The sequence below is a fragment of the Podarcis erhardii genome (genome assembly GCF_964252035.2).
Source record: "Podarcis erhardii genome assembly, chromosome: 2".
Classification (NCBI taxonomy): Eukaryota; Metazoa; Chordata; class Lepidosauria; order Squamata; family Lacertidae; genus Podarcis; species Podarcis erhardii.
This window is the reverse complement of record NC_138498.1, coordinates 5,767,519-5,783,647: the sequence shown is the minus strand read 5'-3', so window position 1 is coordinate 5,783,647 and position 16,129 is coordinate 5,767,519. Positions and strand designations below refer to the sequence as shown.

The window sequence follows — 16,129 nt, the reverse complement described above, 5'->3', positions numbered from 1 at the left end:
TTTCCTTTGGACCACATCAGTGAGGCCAAGAGGGGGGTCTTGTTGTCTGGGCAGTGCAGGACCTTCATACACACTGCCCAGGCTTGTGCCCCAGAGAGGTCACTTTGGTGCTACGAACACAGTGGTTTGACTTCACCCCCAGAGGCGCACTCCATTGTCTCTCGAGCAGGGCCAGATTTAGGTTTGATGAGGCCTTAAGCTACTGAAGGTAATGGGGTCCTTTATATGTCCAGCTGTCCTTTGTCAACAACAAATTGTCGCTGTTTTTTGTGTTGAATATATGCTATATGGTAATTTATGGACCTAATAGGTATCTATTATGCTAACAAAAGTCTGTATAGTTAAAGCTATGGTTTTCCCAGTAGTGATGTATGGAAATGAGAGCTGGACCATAAAGAAGGCTGATCACCAAAGAATTGATGCTTTTGAAATCTGGTGCTGGAGGAGACTTGTGAGAGTCCCATGGACCGCAAGAAGATCAAAGCTATCCATTCTTAAGGAAATCAGCCCTGAGAGCTCACTGGAAGGACAGATCCTGAAGCTGAGGCTGCAGGACTTTGGCCACCTCATGAGAAGACTCCCTGGAAAAGACCCTGATGTTGGGAAAGATGGAGGGCACAAGGAGAAGGGGACAGCAGAGGACCGAGATGGTTGGACAGTGTTCTCGAAGCTACCAGCATGAGTTTGACCAAACTGCGGGAGGCAGTGGAAGACAGGAGTGCCTGGCATGCTCTGGTCCATGGGGTCACAAGGAGTCGGACACGACTAAACGACTAAACGACTAAACGACTAAACAACAGCAACAATAGGTATCTCAAGCCATTTGCACATAACAAAATATTTTGTTATTTTATCAAAAGTAACTGTTGAACTGAAATACAACTAAGAAGAAGTATATTAGAAGTATATTAATAGGTAAGATAAAACTTTATTCGCATTAGCCAATGGCCATAGCAACAGTAAAACATTACAGAACTGTATATGCAGAAAAGGAAATTTGATATAAGAGCACAATTTAAAGTCCTGAATCAGCCATCAGTTAGTGGCCCTTATTCTGATTGCCCCTGCTATGAACCTAGCAACCTTTGCTGCTATCTGCTTTTTAAAAATCAGATAGAAGAAAGGACATTCTGGCAGTATTAATACAGTATTAATAGTGAAAAACAATTAAGAAGAAGTATATTTTTTGGGGCCCCCCAAGAGAGTGCTATAGCTTGTTTAGCTTATCCGTAAATCCGGCGCTGCTCTCGAGACAGACGGATGCCAGCAGCAGCAGCAGCAGCAGCAGGTGCAGCAATAAAACTGCCCGCACCTTTGCAGTGCAAAGCAGGGTCCGGCATGGTTTCAGAGTGGACTGGGGATCCTGCGTCGAGATCCCTGCGCGGCACGGGGTTGGACGAGACGGCCCGCCCCTCGGGGCCCCTTGAAAAGTCTCCGGACGCTGCTGGCCGCCTCGGAAGGATCGTCGGAGGCCGCTTCGCCCAGCGGGCCGCCCGGAGGGCGCTCCGGCTCCGCCCTCCCCGGCTGCGCCGCCCTCGCTCTGGCTGGGGAGGCTGTTGCTAGGAGACCGGAGGGACTCGGCCTGCAGCAACGCGGGGGAAACAGAGAGGTAGGCGCGGCGGCGGGGTAGCGAAGCCGGAGGGGGGGGATGCGCGGGAGGGGGGGCAGGTTTAACCACGACAGGAGACTGGCTGCGAAGATGTTTTGCGCCGCATCCAAGATCCGAAGTGCCTGCCTGCCTGCCTGCCTTCCAGGGGGTGGTGCCACATCACCGTATCAAAATTAGGACTGCGCAAGGGGGAGACAAACCTAGACAGCATCTTCAAAAGCAGAGACATCACCTTGCCAACAAAGGTCCGTATAGTTAAAGCTATGGTTTTCCCAGTAGTGATGTATGGAAGTGAGAGCTGGACCGTAAAGAAGGCCCATCGCGGAAGAATGGATGCTTTTGAATTCTGGTGCTGAAGGAGACTCTTGAGAGTCCCATGGACTGCAAGAAGATCAAACCTATCCAGGAGGGCCTGGCATGCTTTGGTCCAGGGGGTCACGAAGAGCCGGACACGACTAAATGACTAAACAACAACTAAGGGGGAGCATCCAACATGAAGCATTTCTGTTGGATCCATGTGACAGGCTTTTTAAAAATAAATTAAAAAATAAAATCATGCATCGTCATCCGTATACCCAAAAAGCCTTTTCCTCCACCCCATTTATGTAAGAGTGAGAATTACCCAGGCTCAGGGGAGCTGTGTGTTTTTGCCTCAGCTTCAGGTGCCTGGAAGCAGGTGATCCCAGAGGAGCGACTCATGCAGAGATGCAGCCCTCCTTCCTTCTCCCCTGAGGCTGGGTAATTGGGCCTAAGGCCGGGATGGGTGGTCCAAAGGCATCTGATGGAGAGATACCACAGACCAGAGCAGTGAATCATGCAGAGGGTACAGTGAGCAATCTTTGCTTGGTGCTTTGGGCTCACAGGAGCCCTTGATTATGCCATTTTATTTCTTGTGGCCATTGGCAGTTATGTCAGGCCACACCATTTGGGAATTAGTGCTCTAAGAGCTTCTGAAAACAGGTCTCTTGTATGCTGTCAGGGCTGCCTCTAGGTCCCAGCTCACAGAGGACCAACGCCAGGCTGATATTATGTACAAAAGTCTTTATTGAAGTATAGTTTCCATTTTAAAGCCAGAGCGTGCAACCCTACGTCTAGACTCTAGATCGGCGAAGTCCTATCTGAATCACTTCCCCTTCCGCACCAGTTTAAGATCCTAGCCCTGCTCCACCTTCTGCGCTGCTCTCTCCTCCTCTGGGTCCTCCTGCCCTCTGGGGCATTGCCCTTCCTGGACTCTTCCGACGCTGAGTCGCTTAGCTCCTCCCCCTGCCTCTGGCGTGCTTTAGGACCCGGTTCCCAATCCTCACTCTCTGCTGTCCCGCGCTCCTGTACATTTGAACTTGCTTCTCGCGCCAACCCAGTGACCTTTCTCCTAACCGTTACACTGCTTCTATCACTGCTTTTCTCTTCCGTGACACTGGCCGGATCTGACCTCCCCTCCGTTGTCCGACTCTCCGAGGAAGGCGTGGTCAGCTCTGCCTCGTCTTCTCTCCCTGGTGGGGGAAGTACTGGTCCCGATGCCTGGGACCCTTCCCCCCCACTCTGCTCTGGTGGGGAAGCTGGTCCTGATCTCCAACTACTACTCTGGGAGTCCCTGCTCCCCCCTTGCTCCTGGGGCGTTCCCCTTGGGACCCCCCTACCCCTGGCCACTGGCGCTCCCTTCTGTGAATCTTCCGATTCGCTGGAGAGGCTTATGGAATCCCTCGGACCACTGTCTCCTCCTACACTGCCCTCTGATTCCTCGCCCTCGCTCTCCATTTCCCATCTTCCCTGTGCCTCTGCTCCTGAGCCCCTGACATATGCTTTGTTGATAGGAGAAACCAGAAGGTAGTCTCGTGAGCATGGGTTAGATGGCAAAACTGATCCCAGGAGGGAGGGATACTTTACAGGCAGGATAACACATCTAACAAGAAAGAAAAAGGGATTATCTCCAACTTATTTGCCACTTCTTTAAGGACAGAGGCTCTGCTCCTTGAACAGATGCATGGCAGGTAATCATTTAAAATGGGAGCATTACCTGGCATGAAAAAGCAGTGACAGCAGGAGACATGACTTGTTGATTTCTGACCTCTACACACTGCTTTAAAGAAAGCACAGAGCATCTGTCCGTAAACAACGTGGCAACGCTAATTTTTAGGAAGTGGGGCCTCCCCATAGGGCAACCAAGTCAGGCCACAATGATGTTTGGTTATTTGCCATTTCTAGGCTCATATATGCTTGCTTTCTCTCCTCTAATAGGCATTCCTGGCAGTTCTGGTCTCATCAGACGTGTCCCTCACAAACCTTTGATAGTGTTGGTGGAAAAGCCTTCATAGCTAGCCTGTGAGGCAGTGGATTGACCCAGATTTGAAGCTTCAGGCAAGGTGAGTTCTAAGAATTGCAATAAAAATAATGGTGAGGGAAGGGAAGGAAATAAAAGGCAAGAAAGAGAGAGCTAGTGGACTTAATCTGAGGAGAGCCAGGTTCAAATAGGACTTAGCCATCAAGCTCCCTGTTTGGCTTTGGGCCTGCCATGAGGATTTCTCAACCTAATCAATGTCACAGGATTATATGTGGATGAAAGGGGGAGGGGCCATGCAAACTATGCATGGGGGATCTGTGGCCCTCCAGATGAGGTTGGACTACAACTCCCATCATTCCTGGCCGTTGATCATGGTGGGGGCTGGTGGGAGTTGGAGTCAACATCTGTAGGGCTACAGGTTTCCCATCTCTGATGTTCATAATCCTGAGATCCTTAAAGCAAGGCCAGGATAATAAAGAAGGAATGGGTATGGACAACAAGTTAAAGGAGGCTACAGTAGAGCCATATTGGTGTGTCTATACCAGTGATGGCCAAACTTGGCCCTCCAGCTGTTTTGGGTCTGCAGCTCCCATCATCCCTAGCTAACAGGATCAGTGGTCAGGGATGGTGGGAATTGTAGTCCTAAAACAGCTGGAGGGCCAAGTTTGGCCATCACTGGTCTATACTGACAAAAGAGGTATAGGTGCAGAAGTGGTCTGACCATTAGAGCTGCCCCCCTTTAGCATAGACCAAAGGGGTAGGAGGAGGCTTGGGTTCCCCCTCTTTGTACTTTGTACTTTCCTCCATTATAGGTGCAATCATGCCGAAGAAGAGAGGGCGCAAGCGGGCGGCCCTGACTGATGAAGAACGGCTGATTATGATGCAACAGAAGCGGCTGGCTGAGGAAGAAATGATGAAGAAGAAGGAGGACATGCTGGCCCAGTTCCTAAAGGTACCATTTGTTTGCCTGGACATAAAGGGGTTTGTGCTACAAGGAAGCATGAAGATATATGGCGTGTTGCGGGGAGAGGAGTGTCAGCAGATTCAATTCAAAACTCACAATTCAAAACAGTGCTCCAGGGGTCTTGTTTCCAAATGTGAGAGAACAGGGTGAATCACATAATCTTAGGGTGTTCTCAGCAGTGAGGCTAAGAACATCTTTTAGTCTGTAACGTGCCACTTGTAAGATAATGCAGGATGGAAAACAGAAAGAGTCATTTTAAAATCGTATTCTCTGACCGCAGCATTTTATGCAGTCAGGAGGTGAAAGAGCTTGAAACTAGCATGGTAGATTGTAGTGAGAGTTTATATGTAATCTCTGGAAGGTAAAAGGTCAAAAGTAGGTTAGTGGTTTGGAGGCAGATGGGCAAGGCCGGACACAAACTTAATTGGGAAATCCTAGAATCTCAACACATTTTGAGCTCAGTGCTTTTCCCCAGAGGAGTATTATTTGAGAGCAAAATAGATGTTTAATTAAATGACTGCCTGTATTGTTGGAGTTTATTTTAAAACTACTTTGAGGAAATCTTTCAAGCTCAACACCTTTGGGATTTTCCTGTAATTACTGTTCTGTACCATTTTGGGGGTCTTTGCTTCTGTTCTGCTGTAAGAGGCAAGACATAGAAGGCAAGCAGATGGGTAAATAGATAGATGTAGGCAGGCAACAAGTCACTCAGATGGAAGAATAGTGAAAGGCCTTGGAGCCTATATTGGAGAAAGTGAGCTGTGGCTGATTCTCATGGTCACCTGACTCCTTAACTCATGAAGATTCAGACCAGGGAGCAAAGTTGCAGTGCAGCCCTTACTGACGCTTTTGATATTAAATTGAACTGATTGCTGCTACAACAATAGCCGATGCCAGGCATATACGACTTCCGCCACAGAAATCCAGTGAGAGAGCATTGGCCCTATGTGTGCCATAGAGGGCCATGGCAACGGGTGAATTTAAATTTAGTACCAGAAGCTTAGATTGTGTGTCACTCTAGTTCTTATCATATCTCTTTTGTTCTGACCAAAGGTTTCTGCCAATTAGCCCAAAATGCTTTCAGTTCCTTTTCTTACCAGTTGACTTGGTGGCATATTGAGTATGAAACTGGAATTGGGTGATGTAATGAATAGTTTCAGGTAAACATGGCACTAGAGTTGGAAGACCCCAGTGATACAAATCTCTAAATTTAAATTGGTCGTACACTGTCTTCATGAACACCTCCGAAGATGTTTCACAAGTCCCCCAGTCTGTCTGTCATATTGACATGGCCTAAGGGGCTTTACATTTGGGAGGTATTTCCTGATGATCATTTGAAGGCAGTCCCACATCACTCTAAAAGGATCAGTGCTATTTCAATGCAGTTTATCAGCACAGAACATGCTCAGGGTGTTCAGTTGACACTGGGGCTAATATGTGACCAGTGTAAGTGGTGTCTGACCTGTGGAGAAGGTTGCCATCCTAAGAACATAAGAAAATTCCTTTTGATCAGACCAAAGGCTCATGTAGTCCAGCATCTTGTGTTTATTGATCAGCCACTAGTTTTGCGATCACAATGGCTTTAGGAAATAAATTTTACTGCCTACTACCTTTTATTCTTTGTCTGGTTCCTTAGCTTGCAATGTCTGGGCTGTGTTGGGCTTGCCTGGGTAAAGTTGTGGCTCTTAATGCAGGAAAAACTGGCCAAAGAGGAGCGCAACAGTGAACTAAACCTGCACAAGATCACCCTACAGTGGCGCACGGTGCTCCGTGAGGTCAAGGCCAGGGAGCTGCGTAAGGACATTGAGATTCTTAGCCAGACCTTTGAACGTGTGGTGGACTGCAAAGACAATGTCATTAAGGTGAGCCCTGGCCGGGAAAAGCCCTTGGAAGGAGACTGTGAAACTGTTAATGGCTCTCTTAGAGATTGGAGAGTGAAGTCACGCAGCTTCTGAGACTCACTGCAGCTCTGTGACACTTGCCAATAAGGAGCAAAGGGGAATAACAAAGGGCACATCTGTATTGTAGGAAAAAGTGGTTTGCACTTTGAACAATTCTGCAATGACCTCTTAACAGTTCTTTATTATTGCTATCAGTGGGTCCCAGTGGTATAAGAACTGAATGCAGTGTGGAATGCCAGGGCCAATCCACAGCAGATTCAGTTCAGAAGCTTTATGTGTGTTTACCAGCTTAATATAAGTTATTTCAGATACCACAATTTATTATTTTAGGTCTTAGCATTCTCAGTATTCTTAGTGTGGAATTCTTTAGTTTTTAAAAACAGATTGGTCTCCTGCTGTGGTTGTCTAATGCATCTCTGTCCCCTCCAGTCCCTCGCTAAGGACCTCACGGAGGCAGAAGCTCAATATGCGCATGCTTTGCGCAGCCACTTGCACAACATAGACCAGCTGTTGGAACTCCAGCGCTGCCGCATTGGCTACTTAGAGGAGGATTACCAAACGGAGCTGCAAGCTCTGCAGAAGGAGTTTGACACAGAGAGGTAGAAGGGAAGAAGGGAGGGAGGTGGGGCTGGGAAAGATGGTGGCTCAGCAACTGTGGAAAACTGTGTTTCGTTGGACTCTTAGAACTCACGTGGCTTTTCATATTTTCCCCAGGAAGATAATTATAGGTCACCATAATCTAGAGAGCCGGTACCTGCAGGATGTGCTGCTGGCTATGGAGCAAAACTTTACTGACAGTGAATATGAGGCCAGGCTCGACTTCCAGAGTACGAGAGATGACGTCAAGAACAAGGTCTGGGTTAAAACTCAGGGAGGAAACTTTATGGCAATTTCTAAGTTTGCAAACGAATGGGAGGATTTATCATATTTTGAAACGGACAATATCCTCAGGAAAAAATATATGCACATTTTAGCAATGGCATATCCCTGAAATCTGCCTTTCATAAGTCTTTTAAAAGTTATTTAATATGCAAGTTGGGGCCTCATCCAGCAGGCTCCTTCAGTGTTCTTATGCGTCTGCTTTGTGCCAATATGTTTATATATTGATTAATTTAAAAAAACAAAGGAAGAATGTGGGACGGGTAGAAGCTACATGGAGATGTTCAATGGAGGTTTAGTCATGCCAGGACTTCCTTGAAATTACAGTGGTGCCCCGCAAGACGAATGCCTCGCAAGACGAAAAACCCGCTAGACGAAAGGGTTTTCCGTTTTTCGAGGCGCTTCGCAAGACGAATTTCCCTATGGGCTTGCTTCGCAAGACGAAAACGTCTTGCGAGTCTTGCGAGTTTTTTCCGTCCCCCCCCTTTTTCTAAGCCGCTAAGCCGCTAATAGCTGCTTAGCCGCTAAGCCGCTAATAGCTGCTAAGCCGCTAAGCTGCTAATAGGGGTGCTTCGCAAGACGAAAAAACCGCAAGACGAAGAGACTCGCGGAACGAATTATTTTCGTCTTGCGAGGCACCACTGTATAAAGGTTCTAAATATATCCTGCACCCAATATCAGGCATTGGCACCTCATTTGACTGGAAGCCTATGTGTATTCCTTCAACTCTTTGTCTGTTAACACTCATCATCATATACTTCGTTTGGGTTTATTTCCCCTCCATTAATTTGTAGCTGCCTCTGTGATGAAGGGCCCCAACTCAAACACATTTTATGTAATCAAAATACACCCATTACCATCCCTGTGTTTTCTTGCATATATAGCTGTAGTCAGTGGCTGAACTGGTCTAGACACTGAAAGAAACATGGAACCACCTCTGCTGTATATTTCTTTCTCTCTTCTTCCCAGTAATGTGTAGCGAATCAACTCATGACCTGATTTTGTAGCCCCTTCACCCCCACATAATTGGCTTGCAGGCTGGGGGAATACACAGGCGGATGGTGTCATTTTCATGCTTTGTGTTATGCCACACATTACTGGGCGGGGAGGAAGAAAGAACCCACAGAGCTGATGCTGTAAAATCCAGTTCCATGTAAGATCCCAGGAAGAGCCATATGAGAGATTCTCGTGATTGGGGAAACAAGACCGTAGCTGAAACTATGTGCAGGTCCTCCTTATTTTCATTGTTTCTGCAGGTACAAGGTTTCTTGTTGCTGGAGCCCATACTCTTGATTTTAAAACCCCCAAAGAAAACCAGTTGGGCATACTAAGGCTTTTTATTTATTTATATTAAATTTCTGTACTGCCCTTCATCCAAATATGACAGGGCAATTTATAATCTAAAATTACACAAATACATAGCATAATAACAAACAATAACAATTTTTTAAAGGGCAGATCCTCCACACCATACATTTAGAGCACATCCAATGCACATTTAAAGCTCATGACTTCCTCCAAAGAATCTTCCAAAGTGTAGTTTCCTCCCGTAGAGCTACATTTCCCAGCATCCTTAACAAACTACAGTTCCCAGGATTCTTTGGGGGAAGTCATGAGCTTTCAGTGTGCATCAGATGTGCTCTAAATGTATGGTGTTCTTTTGCTTGGGAAAGGAGTTCCTGGGCAGGCTGATCTAGGGTTAGTCCAAAATGAGTCAGTTGACTGAAAAACTCCAGAGCAGACCAGAATAGGACCGGCTGTTCTGCTAGCAGAATACTAATCTGTGTTCCTTTCCGCCCCAGAACTTGGAGGAGAAGCATTACCTGCGCATGCAGTTGGAGGGTAAAGTGGAGGAGCTGTGGAAACGCTTCCAGCAGGCCTTGCGTACTTACACAGAGGCAACGGAAGACCGTAAGTTTGCCTTTGAAGGCCTCAAACGCAGAGATGAGAAGAGCACCAAGGAGATTGAGATGCAGATGAGGAAACTGCAGAAGATGCAAGTGAGTGGCCCTGCTTGGGCTGGTCGGACCAGGGAAACATTTGGGCTTTATTCAGGCATTGCTTTCTCCTGCAGCTGAGATATTGCTGTGCTGTCCCTTCTACGCAGCGGTGTTCTTTCAAAATGGTAGCATTAACAGCCTCCCCAAGTTACCTTCGTTGACCTATATCCCCCCACCCCTTGCAATTCACCATCAAGAGAGATACCTACGGTAACCGGTGGCCCAGTTTCTACAATTGGCTCACAGCTTAGTTGGGTTCCCATGGCGGAGACACTCTTTGCAGGGCCTTTACCTGCATTGGTGATTATCATGGCCTTGTCTTGAAGTGTTGCTGTTGACTGCAGGAAACAGGGGGTCTGTATGAACTATTAATTTATATGAACTATCCCCTCTATGTAAGGGACGCGGGTGGCAGGTGGCCACTGAGCCTCTTGGGCTTGCCGATCAGAAGGTCGGCTGTTTGAATCCCCACGACGGGGTGAGCTCCCGTTGCTCGGTCCCTGCTCCTGCCAACCTAGCAGTTCGAAAGCACGTCAAAGTGCAAGTAGATAAATAGGTACCGCTCCAGCGGGAAGGTAAACGGCGTTTCCTTGCGCTGCTCTGGTTTCGGTGTTCCGTTGCACCAGAAGTGGCTTAGTCATGCTGGCCACATGACCCGGGGGGGGGGACCTCTCTGCGGACAAACACCAGCTCCCTCAGCCTGTAAAGTGAGATGAGTGCTGCAACCCCAGAGTCGTCTGGGACCTTTACCTTTGTATCCCCTCTATGTGGGTAGATCCTGAACTGGCTGCCATTCCAGTGGTAGCTTTGGAGGTCATGCCGGATGGAGGGAGCATTGAACATTTGATTTGGGCCTGCAAAGTTCAGTGGACAGAATTGGAAGGCTAGAAAAGATAAAAAATTCATCAGCCTCCAGCACTCTTCTCCATAAATCTGCCTTCTCCCCCTCATCCCACCAACAGAAGAACCTGGGGGAAAATAGATTCTGTCTGGTGATGCATATCAGTGGTGGGCGGAGCAACAGATCCTCATGAAACCCCGTCCCCATCTCCCATGCCTTATAAATATCTGCAGTTGTTCCTCATCCCATCATTACTTTGAACCCCCTACAACAGTAAAATCTCACACCACCAAAGCTGTAAACCAAAATGGCCATCTAATTGCACCTCTTCCTGCAGCCATGAGTTTCAGTTTATAGTTGCTACAGAAGACCTCCTGTCGGCTGACTAGATCCCTCTCTTGTCACCAGGACCTCATTGGCATCCTGAAGAACAAGATTGCTCTTCATGCACGGGAGAGCGAGGAGCAGAACCGGCGAGTCCGCGATGAGAAGGAGGTGGTGCTGAAGCAGCTGCAGAAGCTCAAGAGCGAGATGAACCGGGCCAGAGCCAAGGCCCGTAGCAACCTGGCTAAGCTGTCCAGGGAGAGCAGCGGCGCTCTCAAAGTGTTGGAACGTGTTATGCAGAAGGTAAAACTGTAGGCACTTCTGGGTAGTCCTGGTCTCAGGCTCCTTCCTCCCAGAAACTGAGAAAGTACATAGGATGGGGAGAACGGAGGTAGCTGAAGACAGTGGCGTCGCAACGGGGGGGGGGGGGGCGGTGCCCCGGGTGCCATGTCTGGGGGGGTGACAAGAAGGCACCCTGCGGGCCTCACAAAGGGGCGAACAGCCATCATGCCGCCGCAGCCGCATGTGGAGGACCCTCCATTCAGGGCTGCAGCTGCGAGCAGAGGCTTCTGGTGCCAGCAGCAACCCGCTATGTACAGCACATGTGCGGTGTCGCATGCATGCGCTGTACATAATGCCGCCGCACATGTGCTGTACATAGTGGTTTGCCTCTGGCGCCTCTTCAGTGCTGTACGGATGACAATGGGATCCCTCCGTCACCACTACAGCCGCAAACGGAGAATCCTGCAGCCGCAAGCAGAGGATCTCGGCACCATCCGTACAGCACTGGAGCGGTGACAGCAGCAAACCACTATGTACAGCATATGTGCAGCGTTGTTACGTACAGCGCATGCATGCACCGCTGCACACGTGCTGCACATAGCGGTTTGCCGCCCCGGGTGTCACGACACCTTCGTTTGCCCCTGACTGAAGAGAACATGCATAAATCAAACTTTTGGTGATCTCTGGTAGCCCTTGGGATTCCCAAAATGGAGTTCAGATCCAGGAGAGTTCTTGCAGATTATGTGCAAGCACAGCTTGGGCCTATAAAAATAGCACCTGGTTGGCTCCAAATGAAGCTGTTTTAGTGGAGACTAGCATTTTTTTTGGGGGGGGGGTCTACCGCCTCCTGAATGGACACAGATGCCTATACTGCTGACATTTCCAAGGCAGGGAGGAATCAGGCAGGTTTTACCTCCCTTGCTGAGAAGCTCCCTTGCTTAGAGGAATTGCCCTTTGTTTCCCATCTTGCATATGAGATATATTACACTCGTGAGCAGTTGAGATCTGGTAATGTGGAAAATAATAGGCTTAAAAAAACCCCACCTATCCCCCCCCCCACTTTCTTTAAACTACAGTGGTACCTCGGGTTACATACGCTTCAGGTTACAGACGCTTCAGGTTACAGACTCCGCTAGTGCTTCAGGTTAAGAACTTTGCTTCAGGATAAGAGCAGAAATCATGCTCTGGTGGCACAGCGGCAGCAGGAGGCCCCATTAGCTAAAGTGGTCTTCAGGTTAAGAACAGTTTCAGGTTAAGAATGGACCTCCGGAACGAATTAAGTACTTAACCTGAGGTACCACTGTATTTTAAGAAGCAATGGCTACTCTGTGTGCATGTGCTCCCAACATGACCTTGGAGAGCAGCGGAGGAGCTTGCCTCTTGCCTCTCTTAGTCCTGGCCAGGCTGGAACAGAAAGCCCTTCCAGAGGAGGAGGAGAGGGAGGGAGCTGCACAGTCTATTGGGGGCAAAGATAAGGTGTTCTTGACTGGGGAAAGGAACAAACAGTGGCTGGGATTGTTCAAACAGAAGAGATGGCTGGGAATTCCTGCCAGAATAAGAAATGGTGAGAGTGAGAGAGAAGCAGCAGTAGTGAAGGCTACACCTTATGCTTCTAGGCTATCTGGCGGTTTTTAGCATGTGGTTCCTTTGAGCCACTACCCCTGATGAATGCATAGCTTTCTTGTGCAAGTTTGCCCTGATTATTAAAGCTGGACCCTTTAATTTTCTATCCTATGATGCTCTGTTTTATTTTTTGAATTTCAGATCCTGGTTTGTTTTTAGTGGTTTTAAATCAATGGGGGTTTTTTGCACTTGAGTTTTTGTACACTTGAGATCATCTATCTATTTATCTATCGGTTTAGAAAGGTTCTTAAAAAAAATTAATGCTGGTCCTCCCAGCCTCAGATGGCAGGAAAGGATGCAAGCCTTCCCAAGACTCCTTGTCTCCTCTGCCTTGAAAGGATGATGGTCTTTCCAGACACTTTGGGCAGCATTGAAAGCACTCATTTGATCAGCACAAGCTTTGGCTGTGCAACAGAACATCCCCTCCCTCTCCTCTCCCTGTGCATCCCTTAAATCTGTTCTGGGATTTCCCGCAACCTTCTGGAGCAGATTTGGGGAGGTTGCAGGGCATGCATGCAGAGGGTGGGGTGGGGATTCCATTGTGCAAACCTAATTCCTTGCACTATAACAGAACAAGTGCTTTGCATACTATACTGTGTTCCTGTAACTCTTCCCTTGCCAAGGAGCTGCCCGCAATTCTGGCTCTCTTTTGAGTGTCCCTGTGTGACAGGCATGTTGCCACAGATGTGTTCGTCCCAGTCACATGATATTTTAGTGTACATTTAAATAACTCCAAATCTTAAATCTCTTCATGGTGCGGGGAACACTTGTGTGAAAATTGTACTCGTGTGAAAATTGTGCAGGCTCTCATTTTGTCACAATAATCCGCTTAGAAGCCAGGGTGCTGAGCAGCTTTCAGAGGACAGTTGTGTGTGCAGTTTTCTCACAAAGTGATGTACATGTCCCTTCTTACACAGATTACTTCAGCATGGGCGGGGGGGGGGGACATCATGTGTGGTGACTCTCAAAGATACAGGAGCCCAGGGATGATTGTAATGTGGCAACGAGATACAGGCTGTGTTCACGCTGCACCCAATGCGCTCCCACCACTGGTTAGAGAAGTAATGTGCACATGGCATTATCCACAATTGATATCTATGTGGTTGTTTCTTACGAAATACTGTGTTTTGATGTGCTTCCCCTCAAAACAGCTTCAATCTGGATTGAGAGAAAAAAACAATTTAGCTGCATTTCGAGCCATTAATGTGTACACAGCCGTATAGCCTCTTCTTCCCAAAGGAGACATCCTCCTGTTGTCAGAACCACCAGTTTCACCACTCCTGACCTGGGTGCTAGAATCCAGCAACAAACATCAGGAGGAGCACAAGCTCCTCACCCTGATCTAAAAAATCCCGGGAATTGTAGTTTGGTAAAAGTGCTGAAAATCCTGTGAAGGCATTCCTAGCCCTCCAGAGAGCTAAAACTCCCACTTTAGAACTATACAGAGACACTCCAGTGCCAGACCCTGGGAAGTGTATCCTGTGGCAGATAGAGGAAAACCGAGTCTGATTATTGTTCCCCGTCCCCCATAGGCAGAGCTGATCCTGCGCCTGGCTGAGATGTGCCGCAGGCTAGAGTCGGAGGAGGAGAAAGTGCTGCCATTTTATGCCAGTTCCCTGACCTGGGAAGAACAGAAGACTGTGGATAAGGTGGTCCTGGAGAAACCGGAAGAGCCACTAGCCCAGGTGAATTGTCTGTGTGTGGAAAGGGGAGGAAGGCATGCGTGCCTGCTTCACCAGCAGAGGAGGAAACAGTTCTTTTGCTTTATTGTCAGGATTATTCTGTGTCTCCATTCAGGGCTGTTCTTTCCCAGAAGGAATGGTCAGATTGAGGCAATACAGCCCTGGCACCAATGGGAGCCCCCACCCCAAGGCTAGCAGCAGCAGCTGGGGTGGAAGGGTTTCCATTCAGACCATGGCGGGGCAGTTAACCCCCATGTCACAGCCCCAATCCTGATCAGGCTCCCTATGTCTGCTCTTCACAGCAGGGGAACCATCATACAACTTCAAGTGATGCACTTAGCATCATGCAGTTTTCCCCATGACACTTGCTCAACCTTTGCCTCTGGTACTTTCCCAGAATGCATTATGCCTGCCTCTCTATCCAGGCCCACATGACTTTGTGGCGTTCACTTGCCACACAGCTATAGGAAATAATCTTTGCTACAAGACCTTTGGCTGCTACATTCACAAGCAGTATTTCCCAATTTAGCAGCTGCTCAAGAGCAGTTTGTTTCTCCCAATGCAGCCACTGACTCAAAGCAGGGAATCTTGTCCAAAGACAGCAATGCAGCTCCTTAGAACCAACCCAGAAGCCTCTCTTTTCCAGATGATGCAGGATTACGTGGGGCTGGAGCGCTTCTGGCAAAGATACAACAAGGTGAGGCTGGAGCAGCTTTCGCTGGAGCGGACCAAGCAAGCGCTGCTCCAAGACAACCTCAGGCTGAGGCAGCTGCTCAAGCAGTACCTGGATGGCATCTCGGTGAACGACGAGGTTCTGAGCCAGATCAATCCACTGATGATTGTCAACCAGCAAAACATTGCCTCACCTTCGGCCCAGCCTGCCAAGCAGCCGATCTATAACGTGGTCGAGGCAGCACTCGAGGTCAAGCGGATCCTCTAAGCCAGCGGCGTGTGGTTTCAAACTATCCTCCTCTGTCATGTTAACCGACCACTGGGCATAAAGAAGAGTGAGGCCTGTTGGGGGGCCTTTGGGGAAGGGCCAATACCTGCCATTAAACAGCTGAACAGAGCTGAGCTGATGCGTACTAGAGCCTTTTCTTCCCTCTGCAAGCAAAGCCCCCAAGGCTGGTATATTGGGAACTCAGATTTATGGTGTGTCTACTGCCAGTGGTTCCTTTTATAGGCTTGTGCACAGGCCTAAGAGCTGTTTGCAAAGGAGGCGGCTAAGCACTTGCGCAGGTGCCAACTTTTGTGTGTGATTCCTTTCCAGAGTGCTAGCTTTTTATTTAATTCTCCATCCTAAAGTTCAGAGGTAGGGTTTAGCTGACTTAATACCCCTGCCAAATGCTGGGAGATCAGATCTATCATGTGTGCTGCAAAAAGTCCTTCACTTTGCAGGACTACAATTCCCAGGGCCTCCAAGGAAGATGTAATTAGTTAAAGCTCATTGTGCAAATCAAGGATGCCCTTCAGACGCTGCTGGGCTTCTGCTCCTGGGGTACCTGGCCTTTGTCCATGCTGGCTGGGACTGGCGAGAGCTGGAGGCCACCGACGTCTAGAGAACATATGGCAAATATACCTGAAGGATTGCAAATGCATCACTCTGCCCCCTGTTGCAGCACAGTCTAGGCCATGGGAATTTTAAACTTGGTAAAACAATACATGAGTACTGCTCAATGTATATTCTGAATGGGCTGCCAGTGCTTTGCTAGACGTGACTCTCAGAAATAGGCAATCTTCGATTGA

At 48.4% G+C, this 16,129-nt stretch overlaps 1 protein-coding gene across 1 annotated transcript; it reads left to right on the top strand.

Moving 5' to 3' along the window:
• The first annotated feature begins 1,509 nt into the window (after nt 1-1,509).
• On the top strand, nt 1,510-15,457 carry DRC2 (dynein regulatory complex subunit 2). Its single transcript, XM_081844755.1, has 10 exons — nt 1,510-1,609; nt 3,845-3,969; nt 4,700-4,839; nt 6,546-6,713; nt 7,182-7,351; nt 7,467-7,605; nt 9,434-9,631; nt 10,881-11,099; nt 14,234-14,386; nt 15,030-15,457. Exons 3-10 carry the CDS (start codon nt 4,708-4,710, stop codon nt 15,321-15,323), a joined length of 1,473 nt encoding a protein of 490 aa, XP_081700881.1. The 5' UTR covers nt 1,510-1,609; nt 3,845-3,969; nt 4,700-4,707; the 3' UTR covers nt 15,324-15,457.
• Nucleotides 15,458-16,129: the final 672 nt, after the last annotated feature.